The 19,231-nt window shown below is 41.0% G+C and overlaps 1 protein-coding gene and 1 long non-coding RNA gene across 3 annotated transcripts in view; one reads left to right on the top strand and one right to left on the bottom strand.

The window, feature by feature from the left end:
• GUCY2C (guanylate cyclase 2C) overlaps window positions 1-19,231 on the bottom strand; it is an 81,427-nt gene that overhangs the window by 17,098 nt on the left and 45,098 nt on the right. The window contains 9 exon segments of the mRNA XM_077756437.1: window positions 1,560-1,651; window positions 3,315-3,403; window positions 4,171-4,308; window positions 7,072-7,204; window positions 8,250-8,336; window positions 12,009-12,113; window positions 12,581-12,652; window positions 13,213-13,275; window positions 16,145-16,250. Coding sequence (XP_077612563.1) covers window positions 1,560-1,651; window positions 3,315-3,403; window positions 4,171-4,308; window positions 7,072-7,204; window positions 8,250-8,336; window positions 12,009-12,113; window positions 12,581-12,652; window positions 13,213-13,275; window positions 16,145-16,250 — 885 coding nt within the window.
• LOC144225268 (uncharacterized) lies at window positions 3,350-13,247 on the top strand. 2 transcript variants are annotated; one of them, XR_013333258.1, is made up of 5 exons: window positions 3,350-3,566; window positions 5,108-5,248; window positions 6,768-7,192; window positions 11,453-11,502; window positions 13,031-13,247. It is a non-coding gene; the product is annotated as an uncharacterized LOC144225268 (long non-coding RNA). The 2 variants fall into 2 exon arrangements; XR_013333259.1 differs by lacking the exons at window positions 3,350-3,566; window positions 5,108-5,248 and adding an exon at window positions 4,158-4,306.

Below are 19,231 nucleotides of genomic sequence, written 5' to 3'. Positions count from 1 at the left end.
CCCCTGGGGTGGGGAGGGATGTTTGTTAAAATTTCAATCCATTTCTGAGTCTACCGCAGACCTACATACCTGGAAACCACTAGGTCTGGGATTACGAAACAGTATTCTTTAACAAGTTCNTGGAGATAGATTTTCTCCCTTTGTGATGAATTGATTCAATTAAAACAGTTTTCTCAATCCTGACTGCCTATTTTAATCACCCAGGGAGCTGTTAAAACTCCTGATGCCAGCCTGCACTCCAGGCCAATTACATCGGACTCTCTGGGGCAGAACTCAGGCACTGTTGTTGTTGGGTTTGTTTTTTTTNTGGAGATAGATTTTCTCCCTTTGTGATGAATTGATTCAATTAAAACAGTTTTCTCAATCCTGACTGCCTATTTTAATCACCCAGGGAGCTGTTAAAACTCCTGATGCCAGCCTGCACTCCAGGCCAATTACATCGGACTCTCTGGGGCAGAACTCAGGCACTGTTGTTGTTGGGTTTGTTTTTTTTTTTTAACATTCCCGCCCCACTCCCTCCCCCTATGTGATCTCAATGGGCAGCCAGGTTTGAAAACCACCCTATTAAAGACTATGTATCAGGGGGCCCAGTTTATCTTCATGAGTTTACATTTTATTTGTCACACATACTGTCTCATCTGATCTTAGTAAAAGATCTGGGAAAGAATAAAAAATGGGAAAGAATTACATCATCTATTATTTTCTGCTCCTTTCACACAAATGACAGATTAGATGCACCCTTCAATGACCACTTTCATGATTTCACTTGACCTCATCTCAGCCCTGGCCTTTGAGACCCATTAAGTATCTGAATCTTTGACTTAGTGAGAAGTATGGAAAACTAGAGCTGGAAGAAATTGCAGAAATCATCCTATTCAAGTCTGGTTTTACTTTTATAAAAAGAAAATTGGCATCCAGTTAGGGTAAGCATTTTGCCCAATGCCCTACAGTAAGATATTACTAGATCCTAGTCTGGGAGCTGGATCTCCTAATCTCGCCATTGTTATTTTCCTTACTCTGTACTATATCTAACTGAAAACATGGAAAATCTAGAATTCAACCTTACTGGATAAGCGTGTGCTTTCGGGTTTTTTGTTGTTTTTGTTTTTGTTTTTGTTTTGGACCTTGAATTATAATCTCATTCATGGCACAAGTCTTAAGCACCTAGGGCCAAAGTTGCGAGTTTAAGATTTTAAGAACTTCTTGATGTTAAGAATGATCTAGTGGCTTTGCAGATTCTCAGGACTCACGCTAGACTTCTAAATCCTAATTACCTCCAGAAGGGTCAGGCAACTAGATTTTTCACAGACGTATTTATGATCAACCAGAATTTGTATTTTAATTGGGCAAATTTTGCCCTTGAGTATTTAGCTTTTCAAGTGATTATTCCCTGAGAAAATGGTCTGTTGGTCTCCATCTCATTTTAATTGTTTTGAGACAGGGGTTGCAGTCTGGGGTTTTCCATTAGAACAGGCGTTCCATTCTGAGGTGCCACTGAAGGTCAACTGTTATTAGAAAAATTTGAAATAAGCAAGGAAAAGTAAAAATTTCAGCAATACCCAAATATCTTGGCCAACGTAGACTCAATTTTCTTGAAATCTGGTCTCTTCTCTGGATCTTCCTCCCAGCAGTTTTTTACAAGTAGATAGACCTGAAAGAAAGAAGGGTAGATTTGTTCAGGGGGTGGAATTCCTATTCTCTTCCCTTGATGAGAGAAAGTGAGGCAGGGAATATTTTTTTAAAGTTTATTTCCTTTGAGAGAGAGAGAGAGAAAGAGAGTCCAGGGTGGGGGGCAGAGAGGTGGGGTGGGGGGAGGGAGAGAATCTGAAGCAGGCTCTACACTGTCAGTGAGGAGCCCCACGCAGGTCTGAAACCAAGAGGAGGCTGCTTAGCCAACTGAGCCACCCAAGTGCCCTGAGGTAGGGTGTATTTTTGAAACATCTCAACTCTGACAAGGAGGCTGAGATTGCCCAGTTCCTCTCAGTCTGTCCACACCACCTTGTCTCACCCATCCCCTGGGCCCTAAATTAATGAAAAATGTGCTATGGATTTGGATGGGGCTGGATTGTGGAGAGAAAATGCTTTACAGAAGTTTGCAGGGTTTACGAGCAGTGGGTGTGAGGCAGTGACGCTACTGTGAATTCCTTCCGCAAGGGCTTCCAACCACAGCAACCAGTGGAATCACCCGGAAAGGTTTCCAGTTTCTTGGGCTCACGCTCCACCCCAGGAAACTCTGATTCCTAGTGGCCCTTCCCTGTCTGAGTCAACCATGGTCTGGAATCAAATGGTCCTACTGCTGAGAAATCATCAGAAGGTCTATAGTAACCTAGGGAAATGTCCCAAAGGCCTGTGCCTGCGTTATTCACCTCACTTCATCTCATCATGTGAGCACTTTATTATCCCTCATCATTACAAGGGTGAGTATAGTACAAAAGGATATTTTGAGAAAAAGACCACATTCTCATAACTTCTATTACAATATACCATTACAATTGTTCTATTTTATTATTAGTTATTGTTGTCAACCTCTTATTGTGCCTAATTTAGAAATTAAACTCTATCAAAGGCATGTATGTTTAGGAAAAAGCCTAGTATCTAGAAGGTTCAGTGCTCTCTGTAGTTTCAGGCATCCACCGGGGATCTTGGAATTATCCCCCGTGGAAAAGGGGGGATGACTATATACTTTTCTATTAATTCTAGATCTTGGCATATTCATTTTTTAATCAGCAGGTAGCATTTAAAAGCCTAATAAGCATATCATGTGAACATCTTGATCGTTTAGCTCCTAAAAATTGAGAAAGTGATACGTGCATCAGGAGCCGGGTCTTTCTTGAGTTGGGAGAGGTGGAAAAGGACATGGGGTTGATGACGGTTTCCAAAGAGAATGTCTGAGTCCTGACCCCTGGAACCGGTGAATGTCACCTTATTTGGAAAAGGCGTTTGTGCAGATGTGATTCAGTAAAGCACCTTGCAATGGGAACATTATTGTGGAGTATTTTGGTAGGCCCAGTGCAGTCACGTGAATCTTTATACAGGAGGGAGGTAGAGGGAGAATAGACAGAGAATATGGAGGCAGAGACTGGAGTGTTGTGGCCACAAGCCAAGGAGAGTCAGTAGCCACCAGAAGCTTCCGGAAGAAGCAAGAAATGGATTCTCCCCTAGAGCCTCTGGAGGAAGCATGACTTGATGATAACTTATTTCCGACTTCTGGCCCCCAGGACTATAAGGCATAAATTTCTGTTGTTCCAATCCACCAAGTTGCTGGTTAATTTGCTATAGCAACACACAAAACTCATGTAGGGAGATGCACTCACTTCCAGTTCTTTCTCCTCTGCCGTTTCCAGGAACAGATCTGGACGGAAGGGTTTTACTCCATTGGAATTCTCTACTCTGAAAATCTTCTCTGGTCGGATGAGAATAATTCAGATTACAAGAAAGAATACAGCATGAAACAATTTTAGCAGCAGCCAGACTCCTGAATTGGTTCACCCACCCTGGATGGGTGGTACCCAGTGAGAAAATGGCAGAACCCAGGCCAGCACTGAATAGAATGAATAAGCCACCAGGTGAGAGTCTTATACCCACTTATACCCAGGAGGTTAGCTTAAGTTAAGGTTACTAAGCCTTTAAATTTTAACTTGGATACCACTACCTTTAGTAGGTTTCCTCCAAGACTCGAGCCTGCCCTCCCTACATCCCTTAGATACCCACCTTCCAGACACTTAAGACCTGGGACATAATAATTGCTCAGTAAGCAAGGACTGGATGAATGGGAGGAAGCATTTCCCCCCTAAGAAGACCTGTGAAAAAACTATAGATCTTCTCTCAGTAACAACTAAAATAAGTATGTTGTCCCACTAGAGTGATCTAGCTCAGGTGTTAAACAGATGCATGTCTTTTATTACAATCAGAAGGGAAGGGGGGATTGTAAGGGAAGAGTCTTCAACTGACAATAATACTGAAGGTAAGGACACCTGGTATGTTACGCTTTTCAGAGCATTCCAACATTCATACTGTCACACCTCCAGTACCCCTGTGTGACGCGCAGTGCAGACGCACCATTACTTTCGCGGATGAGGGGACCGAGCTGTGGTCACAAAGAGAGGAGGGTCTTGGTCAGCCTAGAATGCAGGCTCCCAGAAAGGGCAGATGGATGAGCCCGACTCTTACCATTCTGGTCCCGGCAGCTCAGTGTGTAGAAGGTTTCCCGCCGCAAGATGATCTCCTGGGCGATGATGCCGTAGCTGTACACGTCTCCTTTCTGGGAGACGCTGGCTTGGCGGAGGTGCTCCGGGGCCGTCCACAGGTCTGTGAGTTCAGCATTGAGATTGCAGAGTGGAGGGAGCAGAGTGGCCCATAGGTCTCCAACCTGCTCTTGGTCTTTAGGTCCCTATCCCAGGCACCCTGAATACCACTGGCCCTGAACTTCTATGTCCCAAACTTTTTTTTTTTTAATATTTTTTATTTATTTCTAGGAGAGACAGAGAGACAGCGTGAGCAGGGGAGGGTCAGAGAGAAGGAGTCACAGACTCTGAAACAGGCTCCAGGCTCCGAGCTGGCAGTCAGCACAGAGCCCTACGCGGGGCTCGAACCCACGAGCCGCGAGATCATGACCTAAGTGAAAGTTGGACGTTTAACCGACTAAGCCACCCAGGCGCCCCTATGTCCCAAACTTTTGAGGGGTTTATGCTAATGCTGGTGATGGGGAGAGAACACACACTTGCCGTTGGAGCTGACTATACAATGCCAGGATTTGGGTGAGGCCACATGGCACCACTGTCCCTAAAACTTCTAGGGTCATAGGCCTGAAAACCCTCGAGCCTATCTAGACTAGCACTTGGTGTGTGGAAGTGCTCAGCAACTATTTGTAGAATGAGAACAGTAGAATATGAGAGGCGCTGAGGATTTAATAGCTTGTGGGACATATGGCATAAACCTATGAAAGCCTTCATAAATAAAAAAATATATAAATTTATATTTTAATTATAAAATATAAAATACATACGCTATATGTATATTTTATGTAATATGGAACATATTATGTATAATACATATGCATACCCATTAAACACATTTAAACAAAGAGCCTATCAGTGATATTTTGCAGGTTGGACGTACTCACAGCCTCCAAATCAGCTATTGCCCACAGACGTGTTTTCTTGGGTTCCCACAGTTTTCTCGACAAAACAATGCATACAGTCTTCTCACAGTTTACTCTGTGCCTTCCACTCACTAATGCTTCACACAGGTGAGGAGCTCCTGTGTTCTGTGTTTGGCTCCTACAGACACTTGTGTTTTGGACCTTATCATATAACATATTTAAAATGTAACAAAGTGGGGGTGGGGGCGCCTGGGTGGCTCACTTGGTTAAGTGTCCAACTTCGGCTTAGGTCATGATCTCACGGTTCTTGGGTTCGAGCCCCGTGTCAGGTTCTGTGCTGACTGCCAGCTCAGAGCCCGGAGCCTGTTTTGGATTCTGTGTCTCCCTCTCTCTCTGACCCTCCCCTGCTCACACTGTCTCTCTCGGAAATAAATAAAACATTAAAAAATATATAAAATGTAACAACAAGGGTATACATTTAATGTCCCTCCATCCCTTGCAAGTTTTCTTTTTTTTTCAAATGTTTTTATTTATTTTTGAGATAAAGAGAGACAGAGTATGTGGGGGGTGGGGGGAGCGGCAGGGGGAGAGGGAGACACAGAATCTGAAGCAGCTCCAGGTCTGAGCTGTCAGCACAGAGCCAGATGTGGGGCTCAAATCCACAAACTGGGAGATCATGACCTGAGCTGAAGTCAGATGTTTAGCCGGCTGAGCCACCCATGAGTCCCTCCCTTGCAAGTTTTCTAAGATCACCTAGCTCCTTCTAACTTTTTGAGATTTTTTTTTTAATGAAAAAAATCTGTAGATTCATGCTTATGCTGAGGCACGTTTTCCTGGTTTGGTTTTCCATCCAAATGTTCATTGCCTTTTTGAATTTCTGTCTTGTTAATGTATGTGATTTGTGATTCATACACAATTGATCCTAATGGCTTGGGGTAGAGCACAGGTAAGTAGATCCACTCATGTTAAAATTTTGGGTAACTGACAGCACAGATCAGTAGGTATAATACAGTGATGTTCAAGAGGCTAGCATTTGACCATCAATTCATCTGATTTTGTGTCATGGCGAGTCATCTATTAAAAGAGATTTGTTCCACCACAGATGAACCACGTTTGACACATGGTAGATCTTCATCAAGCACTTACTAGATTGAGTCCAATGTCATCATATGCTTGATGTGACTGCAGAAGTAGGGGCAGAATTGTAATTTTAGTTTTATTGAGAGAAAATGAAAGGATTGCAAAGTAGAATTAGAAATTGAATTTCGGCTTTTGGATCTAGGTGGTATTTTGAGACTTTGTAAGAGTGCTAGATTTCTGAAGCTGTTTAACCCGAATTAAAGTAAAGAATGGGTAAATGTTCAACATGAAAAGCCCTTTATACATTACAAATCAATTTTCTCTGTGTTTCTCTTTTGACCCTTATCACAATCCAGAAAGGGATAGGTAAGAATATATTGTACTAATAAGAGTTTTTTCCCTCTTATCATTATCACAGATAATTGAATATCAATTTGGAAATAGGTCTTCTGCCTTGTATTTTATCTTCTTCGGCAAATCTCAGCCTCTCTGAGCCTCAATTTTGTCTTATGTAAAGGAAGAGAGTTAGACTAGATGATCTCTAAGGTCTCTCACTACTCTAACCTTCTCTATTTTTTCCCCTCAGTTCTGCTTCCACAACCTGTACGTTCTTCATGATTTCCTCACTGATATCAGGAAACACACTGATGAAGGAAACCCACAGAGGAGATTTGTTCAACTCAAGAAGCACTTGTTGAAAACTGATTTGTTCATCTCAAGAAGCACTTGTTGGAAACTGACAAGCGTGTAGTGCTGGAGAACGAGCCAGCGGTTCCCTCTTGTGCCCCCCCCCCAGCGTTTATTTTCTGATCAGTGTCACCCCTCCCCCAAGCACTTGTGAGAATTTTTTTAAAGTAGGGAACCAGTAAAAATGTCATTCCTTTACAGACCTTTTGTTGGAGGCAAAATGGAACTGCAGCCAAAATCAGTGATCTTTACCACCATTCTACTGTCTACCACACAGTTGGTGGATTTCAGACGGCCATGGACTTCGGTCTTACTGGCATGCAGGTAGGACATGCCCTGTAATGTTTCATAGGGCAAGGGAACAAGGAGATAGGACACTCCTCAGTGGCTTGATTGTTTTAGAAAGAGCAATAACATTTTGAAACCATTTCGGCATGCAGATAGAATCACACTATTAAAATTTAAATTGAGTTCTGTTCATTCTACCTTAAACATATTGTTAATGCCCTAATATTTGCCTAAGCACTGCATCTTAAAAGGCAATTGTCTAAAGGTAATTGTGTAAAGACCCTGGTTAAAATAGTTACACAGAATATGAAACAAGGAGTTGACCCTAAATTGTTTTTAAGTGTTTCTGCCTACCACTCAGTCTGTGATCTTGGGTCTATTTCTGGTTTTCTACGTCCACTGAAATACAGACTTGCCCTTCTGAAGGGCAAGCCTCCCCAGCCCCGGGGCCCTTTTTCGGGGGCTGCTGTGCTTCCCTCTGGTGGCCAGAGGTGTCACTGCAGTAACCCATTTTCAGCCTGGATCGCAGGAGTGAAAAGTGGCAGTGGGTGGGTATCGTACAGTATTTTCTAAAACTGATTCTAATCCTAGACGACGTTCAGGCTATTTAAGGCTGTATCAAGCAGCTCAATCTTGGGACTGACTTTTCTTCGTTCTTGAATGAGGTCGCTGGTGGCCACTTCCTTTTTTCATATACTATCTGGGGATATACATGTCCAAATTCATTAGTGCCTTGTGCAAGAGGTTTGCCTGTCCTTAATATTTTCTCTTAAAAAGTTGAAGATTGTCATCTTGCCTGCAGCTCACTACGATTTTCATTTTCAGCAAGTCTATGAAAATGTGTACCCCAAGCTCAGAGTCAGAAAAACATAATGAAAAGTAATAGCTTGGATATCAAACATTTATTTATACCAAGCATCATATGAAGCACATGAATTATTTATGAAACCTTCACAACCTTCTGACATAGGTACTATTTTTATTATCATTTTACAGATGAAGAAACCAATGCTCAGAGAGGTTGAAAGCTTGCTAGATCTGTTTCCCTATGTTTAATTTTCATACGCATCTCTTTCGTCTGCAGGTCTCTTACCTTAGCAATGTCATACAAGACCGAGATCTTAAACTCCCAATCCATGAATGTACCATCAGGGTAGGAGATGGTGTCATTTAAAACTTCCTGGAACAGCAAAAAAAAAAAANAATGAGATCATAAAAAACTCCAAAAAAAAAAAAAAAAAAAAAAAAAAAAAGAAAGAAAAAGAAAAAAAAAGAAAGGGAAGAAATGGTTGCAAGGAAGAATACTACAGAGAGACTGTTATAGGCTAATAATGATCTTCTGATCACGAGGCCTGGGGCTCAGAAACACTGAAATGCCATTGTCCTGTTTTTCCTGAACATGTATTTCTTTCCTTTCCTATGAAACGCCACGTGGCTCTCTCCACAATAAAACAAGCAGGAGATACCCATAGTATTCCAAATCCTGGTTCTTCCACCAGATAGGGGTAAAGGGATGAGTGGACACCTGCCGGGGGCATGGGCTGTCACAGGTTGCTGGGCTGCTGGTTCTCTTTCTCCAAAATCACACTGGTGTGTTTAAACCAGGACTTGCTGTTAGGGAATCCCGTCCTTAGCCTTATGATTTTCCTCATGGGATCAATTGCATCCATTGGCTGACTGCCCTGAGTTTTCTCTACGTTTGCCAAGTACTCAGTCAATAGGAGCAAGTTCTTGGATTTTGTGTGAATTGTATCACCCAGAGTTTTGAACTCACTATTTTAATAACGATGATGGTTTTATGAAGACACAGGGTTTTAGCTAAGCAATAACGATTCTTCACAGTAAAACTCTAATAACCTAACAATAGTTTCCTGTTTGGGGAAAAAGCCCGCCTTGACCTTTAGTTTTAACTCAGGAACTGTACCACTAATTTCCAAGGAAGGGCGTGAAGTCATTAATCATTTCAAACAGGGCTGGCTTAGCTGTGGGTACTAGGCCAGGTTAAGGGAAGGAACTTATGGGCAGACAGACTCTGAAGTCATTCTTTCCTTTAGCACCTGATATGTTTTATATTTTTATGTATTATCTCTTCTCCCTATGGGAACGTAAACTCCCGTGATAATTTTTGTTCTGTATCTTCAATATCTAGTACAGTGTATGGCATGGATAGATGTTTCATGAATATTTGTTGCATAAATGAACCAACCGTTCCTAAACAAGGTTAGCCAAGGTTGTCATATATTTATAACATGGGAAGCATATTGTCTTTTATCNCACAGGCTTTGCTTTGAGATTCCAGACACAAAGGAGGAGTTTCCTGTGGAAGCTTCTGTCCAACATGAGTAAGCAATGCCAGAAGGGGTTCCGGGTGCACTCAGATAAATGAAGTTTCCTACCTCACAGCAGAGAGCCAAAAACACTATCTAAACATTGACTGGGCATTTTAGGGATCAAAAGGCCATTGGAAACCCTTTGATCAGGCCCTATTAATTGGTATTCTAAAATTTCATTTCACTGAAATCAAATGATCAGATTTGGTCCAGCCCTCATCTGAAAAACATTTCTTTGTGGTTGTTGTTGTTTGATTTAAAGTTTATTTATTTATTTTGAAAGAGAGAGAGTGCACACGTGTGTGCATATAAGCAGGGGAGGGGCAGAAAGAGAGGGAGGAGAGGGAGAGACACTCCCAAGCAGGCTCTGTACAGTCAATGTGGAGCCCGAGGCAGGCCTCAATCCGCAAGATCATGACTCGTGCCAAGAGTTGGACGCTCAGCCGACTGAGCCACCCAGGTACCCTGCCCCGAAAAATATTTCTATAGATGGTTCCTGACTTATGATGGTCTGACTTGAAATTTTTTTTTTTTTTTACTTTACAGTGGTGTGAAAGTGATATGCATTCAGTAGAAATCATACTTCAAATTCTGAATTGGGATCTTTTCCCAGGGCTGGCAATTTATGATGCTGGGCAGTGAGCCTCGGCTCCCAGTCAGCCAATCAATCATGAGGATAAACACCAATATACTTACAATCATTCGCTGCCCAAACAACCATCTTGTTATTTTTTACTTTCAGTACAGTGTTCAGTAACTTACATGAGATACTCAACACTATTGTAAATAGGTTTTGTGTTAAAAGATTGTGCCCAACTGTAGGCTAACGTAAGTGCTCTGAGCTTGTTTAAGGTAGGCCAGGATGAACTCTGCTGTTTGGTAAGTTAGGTGGATTAAATGCATTTTTTACTTAAAAATTTTTTTAACTTATGATGCCATCATGGGGACATAAGCCCACTGTAAATTGAGGAAGATCTGTAATTTTGAAAGACTTGAGATTTTTATTATTAGGAATGTGTGTTTATTTTATATCAGCATCAATTGCAATGATTATGAGACTTCTATGACCTCTGATATGATGCATTATAGTAATATTTTTTCCTTTCATAGAATTAATCATATCTGATTATATAAAACTGTCTTAGAGTTATTAGTAATTTACTTACATTTCATAAATGTAGTTAGTCTTTAGTGAAATTTTACTATCAACTTTATGCTAGCCTTGTTGAATGTTAACTGAGTTTAAAAGATGTTCATTTTTCATTTAACATTACAATAGTGTTTACGCAGACAGCAAGAATTATTTTTTGAAGTTTAAAAAGAATTAAGATGATCCGGTATTATCTGTAATGGAAATTATAATTTCTTGTATCATCATTGTCCTATTTAAGTTTTTGCTTTTTGAGTCAAAATTTCATGATTCTATTGTCTTCTGAAAATATTCATTTTAAAAGATTTTATAATTTAATAATCTAATGAAGTATTCTTTCACAACTGAAAATATCTTTTCCATAGCTTTATTTTTTATTCCCACTTTTTTGTTTTAAAAATTTTTGTTTTAAAAATTTTAATTAGAAGTATGGGAGGCTTTTATGTTTTATGTTAAAGAAAACTAATGAATGCACCTTAAAATTCTACATTTTTTATAATAATTAAATTTTATAAGTTTCCTTTACTCAGGCCAAAATAAATTTATTCTTCTAAATTTTTGCATTGAATACTCAGATTATTTGTTTTTTAAGAGAAATATCACTCAAGGCTATTATTTTTTTTCCCCTGGAAGATAGATCTGAGTTTATGCCATACATTTCGAAAGCTACTATTCATTTAACTGAAGGTTACTTTAAAAGATTCTAAGTGATTAATTTAATTTTTTTATTGTTTTAAAATTTTATTGTATTATGAATATTTGGACCTCTTTGAAGTTGTTACTGTCCCCAAACTTGGTATTTTGGTTTCATTATAGGGAAGACATGGAGGTGTTTAAGAAATACTGGGTCTGAAAGTGACGCAAAGGTAGAGTGACCGCACATCTTTCTTTGATTGGGTCTGATTGCTTTTTATATCTGCTGTTCTGACATAAAGAGAATCCTAAGAAGGCTCCATGCTGTCAGCGTAGAGCCTGACATGGGGCTTGAACTCATGAACTGTGAGATTATGACCTGAGCCGAAATCAAGAGTCAGATGCTCAACTGAACCACCAGGCGCCCCTCCATTTTTCTCTTAATACAAAAGGAAGAATGCAAGTAAAATAAAGTGAATTTAGAAGTAATCACTCACTTTTCCACATCCGTTCTCTGTGTCTTCAAGTCTACACTCGACTATTTTTGGTTTGCTTTTTTTTTTTTTGTAAAAATGTGGTTAAGTTTGGTTGACAAAATCTAAGTGATAAGTTGGTAAGCATATGGATCTAATAATTCTCTGATGTTGTTTCACTGGGTAAACATTTAAAATTTCTACTAAATCTTTTTTTCCAATATGGCTGACCAGTTAGGAAATTGGGAATGATCATGGCTCCTTACCCGGAGGGATCCTCTCTCGCAGTATTCGATCACCCCAAAGATCATGGTATCAAGCTTCACTGTGCCGTAAAACTTGGTTAGGTTGTAATAGTCCATCTGAAGCAGCTAAGATAACATGTTTATTTACAAAGCAAGTCAGGCAGAAAGGAGCATTACAGTACAAATTAGTATGCTAATAAAACATGTCATGTTTCAGGTCTTTGGGAAGATGCATTGTTCTTGATGCATTGGAAAGTCAGTACATTTCTTACTGACACTACATTGTACTCAATGGTTTTGCTTTCACCAGCAAGGAGACCGGAAGATGAACCTTTGACTATGCTCAAATACTATCAGGGCCAATTTCTAGGACATGTTAATAGATTTCTAATATGTTTCACACCATCAAACACTGTTCTTCCACTTCTGTTGGTAGACTTTTCAACCAAGAGGAGTATAGTCATTCATTTCTTGGTCTGAGAGCTTGTTTGTCACCATCCCCAATAACATCTTACTCCACTGGAGATTTCAGTGCTTAGGCAAATGGAGTGAAGTTATTTCTCCTTTAAGGATTTCAAGTAAGAGACACATACCTTGTTCAATTCTATCTTCTGTTTCTCAGTGAAATTGCCGTCATTGTGCTTGAGATCCTTTAGAATCACTCGCTACAAAGATCAATTAAGGAGATAATATAGCATGACCACCTATATGCATATTATAATAATTTGTTGTGGGTCTATCTCCCCAGTATACTGTAAGCTCTTGGGAGCAGTGGCTATTTTATTAATATTTATATCCCAAGTGCCTAGTACCTGCCATAGGCTCAGGTTTGAATGTTTCTTTAAGAATGATTAAATGAAAAGGGAGTGGGGGAGGGAGGAAAGAAGATACAGAAATTCCATATGGGACTGTTGTATTCCCACTGCAATGCACCAAAGTAGAATACTGGGGTAATTTGGACTGCTCTGAACTCTTCTATTTTTCTTTTCCTTCCTATACTCTACCACCTCTTAAAAATTCTATCTGTCTTTCAATTTTCCCAGGATTGTGAGTTTGGTAACCCTTGAAGCAGAACCCCGCCCATCCCCGTGACAAGCTCCAAGAAGAGCCCTTTGGGCCAGCCCCCACCATCACACTGGTACCATCAGAAGCCGGGGGAATGATGAGCAGAAGTCCTGGGACACAGCCCCATTGGGAGTTCAGAACAGCAGAGGAGCGTAGTCACCTTTTTGTCGTATTTGCACTGTCGGAGTCTCTGAATTGTGTCTCGTCTCTTGTCGTCATCGATCTGGCACAAGAAAAGGCTAATTATTATAGAAACTTCATACCTTGTCCCATCTACTGCCAGAGGCAGCGTGACTCTGCCAGGTGGGCCCTATCTATTGGTTCACAGCATGCTCCCTGTCGCCACTGACCTTCAGTCTCCAACAGGGTCTTCCTTCCAGGGATCTACCTCTTGTGCTTAACTCTGGGTCTTCCACCCTTTACCTCCCTTCTTGCGGCCTACTTCAGCCAGGGATTTTCTTTGCTTCCTTCTCTTCCGGCCCATTCTACCGGGAATCTTGCCCTGTAGCTACAGACAGGTGCTCTTAGGGTAGTGTGCTGTGCACTTGGGTTGCAAACTCATGCCTCAGGGCCCAATCAGCAGTGCAAGTGAGGACACTGGGCTGGGTGTCTGAGGAAGGCAAGCTCTGGGTTCAGCCTAGAGTTGCCAGGTCATTTGATTTGTCAAAAGAAGCTGATAATGTGGATTTTCCTATGCCATTCCAACATTTTTATATCTGGCAATTAATTTTAAAAGATGTTAAATATTAACTGAAACACACACACACACACACACACACCTGCAGGCTAGATACGGCCCTTGATCTGCCAGACTTCCGGTCTAAAGGCAGAAAAAAGATTGAAAACTATTGCCTCTTTCAATTTGGTTTGCAGAAAAACCTGTAACGTATTAGAATGTTGGTTAAAACCTATGTCATAGGACCTTTTGAAATGTGAGTGACATAAACTATATCAAATTCCAGCATGATGCCTGGCACAAGGCAGATTAAGAAACGCCTGTTATCTTCTCTTCCTCTTCTCATTTTACAAATGAGCTACATACGGGTTAACTGGCACCAAGTGTCACATATAGGCAGACAGCAGAATGTGAGCTTGCTGTCTTGTGTCGTACTCTTTTTACTGAGCTCTTGATTAGGTCATTCAAACTATTTGAACCTTAGTACCTTACCTGGGAAATCCTGACAGGGACACTGGGTATCAAATGCAATCAGGTTTGTGAAATTGTCTCGTAAGCTTAAGTGTTTTATCCTCAAATGATTACCATCATCTTCATCATTTTTTTTTTCATTTGTTACTTATCCCTTTGACTTTCCTGATTTCTCTTTTTGTTTGGCTAGTTTGGTTTTCTGCCCCTTTCTGTTCTAGGGATGTAGTCTTTCTCATCCCGTCCCTTGGACTTGTTTCCTCGTCTCTGCCTTCAGCACATAGACAGGATTTGAACCGCTGCCCGCGTGGTGGTGTGGCATTTCCCCCTCTGGCTGACTCTGGCTGACCTCCTTGGGCTTTCTCCCTGCTGCACGGACTCATGGCACTGGAAAATCTCTCCTTACAGCCAGTTCCTGGCCGCCTACTCCCCAGCCTTCCTGAAATTCAGGGTGACTCTAACTCCCCATGCCCTGAATGCCCTCTACGCTCCCTCCTTTAAGTTTACTGTCCCAAAGACTTATTCCTCAGCCAGATGAGTGGGCTAATCTGATGAATTAACACATAAAAATTCTGTAATGTCTGATGAGGGATGGATGGGTTATATTTCTAGGAATATTCTATATTTCTAGGAATATTACACCTCAAGAACACAGAGGCCTCAAGAACATTCCTATATTTCTAGGAATATTACACCTCAAGAACACCTCAAAAACACAATATTTTAGGCTTCATCAAAAAGAACAAATATGGAGTGTGGGGGCTGAGGCCGTGGGGGAGGCTTTTGAGTGGAGGCATGGCTGGATGTGTGCAGAGGTGGGCCACATGGCAGGCTGTGCTGGTGTCATAAGAGGCAGAGGAGCACTTGCTCCTTCTGGAGGTCTCCTCTCCCTTCCAGGGGGTACTGCCGATTAGTCATTTAGGTCCAAAAATTCTCTCCTGCGAAGTCCAATAGTCTAAGGATTATCTGTACTTCTCTGTGAATTACTGCAAGGTGGAGTCGATCCTGACACTTGCCTGAGACAGAGTGGGCTTTGCAAATACAACTTTTATATGTGAGGTTCTGAATGGGACAGACAGGAAGGGCGTTCAGAGCAGGACCTATTACTGGAAGCAAGGGAGACCTAGTCCTTGTACAGCGTGCGAGGGTCCTAGCTCTCAGAGCGTGACATGTGGGAGCAGTGTGGAGTGCCATGAGCTGCTAGGGTGGCTCAGAGGACAAACCTGGCCCAGCCCTAGGCTGAGGGACCCCACCAATCCCTTCGTTTGGAGGTTCTGGGTCTCCCTCTTCTCTTAGTATGCTTTGGTATAAAAACTCTGATAAAGATATGGTCAAAGATAGGTTTTAGGATCTCAGGCTTCACACTTAGATAGACTAGGTTCAAACTGTGGCCATGTTCCTGAACTTCTAGCCCTGTTAGCCTCACAGGGCTCGGGAGAAGAGGAGAGGGGTCAATGCATCCAGCACATGACAAGGGCTCAGCGTCAGCTGTTACTATTTGCTCAGTAGCTGTGTGTGTTCCTGCACTGTTTCCTCACCCCGCATCCTTCAGTTACCTCATCAGCAAAGTTATGATCAAGTTTAACTCCTGAGTTCCTTGTCAGAAACACTGCAGATGAGATGCTGCGGGTCCAGCATTACAGCACTGAAGGGGAGGGATTATGATTGGCTGCTGTGATACTTCCTGGCTGAGGGAGAAGGCAGGCAAACATCAGCAGAGGCCTCTTCCTTCAGCAGTGAGCAAGATAGTCACGCATCCTTAGGATGGGAAGAGCAGTAGCCAGGGTTCAGTAGAACTCAAATTCTCTATCCTGACGTCTACATTAAGGCAATGGAAGATTGATGGAAAGATGGGAAGCTGAGAAGTAGAAAATGTCTACATCCTAGACTCTCCAAGAAATGATCTTGTCAACCACGTGGCAAGTTGCACAAGCTCTACCTTTCATACCTTCAGGCTAACGTGGTTGGTCTCATTGGTCTCCAGAGGAAAGATATTTTCAGGAGGAATGTGGGACCATTTCTTCTGACGAAGTTCATATTCTTTCTTATATTTTCTGTGAAAGGAATAGAACCAGTCAACAGGTTTTTATTAACATTCGCATCATTTAGCTTCTGAACACTAAGAGAAATTTAGAGCCCTGATATTCTCAGGTAGATATGTGTGACTTCATGTTTTCTAAACTGGTGAATTCTGGCTATTAGTGGAGCTATAAGAATTTCTGATGTCTTTCTCCCCTTCCCTCCCCTCCCCTCCCCTCCCCTCTCCTTCCCTCCCCATCTTTCTTTCCCTTCCCTCCCCTCTCCTCAGGTCCTTCACTAAGGAAGATCTTCACCATAATAAAGAATCTGAACTGATGATACAGAAAGAGTAAGGAAAACAAAAAAAAATTAAGCTTGAAAAGCAAAAACGTTAATTTCTAAGCCACCAGAAAATATACCAGATTCCTAAACAAGCCAATTCCTCTTATGCGTATGTGCCTTTAAAAAATGTGTAAGGAAAATAGAAAAGCACAGAGAAAACGCAACATGCATTTCAATATTCAAAATGTCAGTTTTTTAGTTGTTAGTATAGATAAAGCAGAATTCTTGGGTTAGAGGAAACACAGATTTTTAAAGATATTGCCAAATTCCCGAAGTGGTTACACCAGCTGACCCTCCCATCATTAGAATTCCTGTTTCCTCCATATCCTTAACATTTGGTATTATTAAACTGTTTTTTATTACCATTATGATTGTGTGAGTTGGTATTTGATTGTTGCTTTGTGATTCAGTTTTCCAAAACAGAAACTATTCTTTTTAGAAAAAAAGTGTTCATTTATTTTGAGAGAGAGCGAGAGAGCACATGTGCACATGCAAGCAGGAGAGGAGCAGAGAGAGAGGGCATGAGAGAATCCCAAGCAGGCGCTGTGTTGTCAGCTCAGAGCCCAGCATGGGACTCAAACTCACAAACTGTGACATCATGAAGTGAGCAGAAATTAAGAGTCGGAAGCTTAACTGACTGAACCACCCAGGCAACCCCATTTTTTTTATTACTAAAGAGATTCAATGTGTTTTCAAATACTTCCTACATATTTTATAGAATATATTGTTACATATTCATTCAAAATTATTCCCATATGTGAATAATTAACATGAATTCCTGATATATTCTGCAAAACAAATCTTTAGTCCTTTTATGTATTGCAAATACTTTCTTCTAGTTTATTGCTTATTTTAACTTTGTTGTATAGAAAGTTTAGTTTTTATTATGGCTACATTCATTTGTTTTTCTTCTATTAACTGAGAAGTATTTTCCTAGTGGAGATCACAAAGTCATTTTCTATTAATTCTTCTAAGGCTTAAAGTTTGAGTTTTCACATTTAGGTCTTTATCCCATTTATAATCCATATGGAATAAACCCTATATTTGTGTATGGTTTCAGGTAGGATTTGAATTTCATGTTTTCCGCATTGCAAGCCGACTGTGCCAACATCATTTCCCAATTGACTTGTAATATCACCTCTATCATATTCTAAGTTCCATTGCATGCTGTGTCTGATTCTAGAATCTGATTTTTTTTCCATTGAGCTATGTGTCCTTGAGTTTGTCTTTGCTTGTGGTCATTTGACAAATTTCTACTCACTTTCTTAAAGTCATCTGTGTGCCCTTATTAATGTCCCCTAAACAGAAATGATGATTTTCTTCCTATGCTTTTCTGAGTATTCCTCTATTAAATACCTATAAAATAGTATATTATTGACCAGTGATTAAGATCCTAAGACCTGGAGGCAAAGTAGTCTTGCAGCCTTAAAGGCTCTCATCTCTGCATTCCCAAAGACGCTTGGGACCCAACAGAGCCAGCTGTCATTCATATTGAATCAGGAGATGCCATAAATCATTCAGCACTTGTCTTGTATAGGCAGTTGTAATGGAGAACTATAAGAATAAAATCTGTCTACCAGATCTTTGGACACACCATTGCTCTGCCCATTGGGAAACCCTATCTCTGCCTCCCGTGCTTAAAGAAAATGGAAAATGCCTGTTTCCACATGTTATTGTCTCTTACCTTGTGATTTACCCCTATCTTAAGCTGGCAATCATTTGGACTTGGTTTCTGAAGGACAACTGCCACATTGCGACCTTGCCGTTGACTGGCTTTATTCTCCTCAAATTTTGGTTTCTGGCTACCTTCAACTAAATAACCACCATACACTGTATATGTGTATATACATCTCACATTTGGGGTAATGCAGTTATAGGAGTCAAATTCTGCCTTCAAACTGAACAGAGCAATCTACTTCCTTTCTTGGAGAAAACTTTAAGTGACAGGCAACAGGCCGGATTCTCTCATGTGAAAGCACAGTGACACACAGATCAACGTGTGTGGTACATAGAGAAAAATTGTTGTCTGGTTCAGTAGGGAAATGGGGGTGATTCTGACAATAGAATATGATGGAAAGTTTTGTGTGTTTAACATACACAGATTAAGAGGGAGTATGGTATTTGCTCATCATTTATATATTCAACAAATATTTCTGAGTGTACATTATGCCTCTGTCACTGTGCTGGGCAACTCGTAAGTCCAAATAGAGTGGAACAACCATGGAACTGATGGTCAGAAGGTCTGAGTGCTAGTCTTGACCCTACACACTACCTGGTGGTATAATTAAAGACAAACCATTTGGTTTTCTGGGTCTCTTTCCCCATGCTAAAATGGGAGGTTTGAGGTAGATGATTTCTAAGGACTCTTCCAGCCTGAACATATTCCCCCAAAATGCCAATAAGACAGCAGAATAGCTGTCTCTACCTGTAGAGTGCCCATTACATGATTGTCACTAAACACACCTTATTTCAAGTTCTCACAACAGTTCAGATGAGGATACCGAAGCTAAGTAACACATCCTCAGGCACTTAAAATCACACAACTAGTAAGTCACCGAACTGAGCTAGAGAGGAGTTCTGACGCCAAGCTCCAAGTGATCTGTTCAGCACCATTCTGCCCTTGATGGAGTCTTTGATGCAGAATGCCTTCATGATCTGCGATCTGTCTAGAAAC

The sequence above is a fragment of the Crocuta crocuta genome, unplaced genomic scaffold, assembly GCF_008692635.1.
Source record: "Crocuta crocuta isolate KB4526 unplaced genomic scaffold, BGI_CrCroc_1.0 scaffold262, whole genome shotgun sequence".
NCBI classification, from domain to species: domain Eukaryota; kingdom Metazoa; phylum Chordata; class Mammalia; order Carnivora; family Hyaenidae; genus Crocuta; species Crocuta crocuta.
Note: the sequence above shows the minus strand (reverse complement) of the source record. Positions and strands in the feature narration are given on the sequence as shown.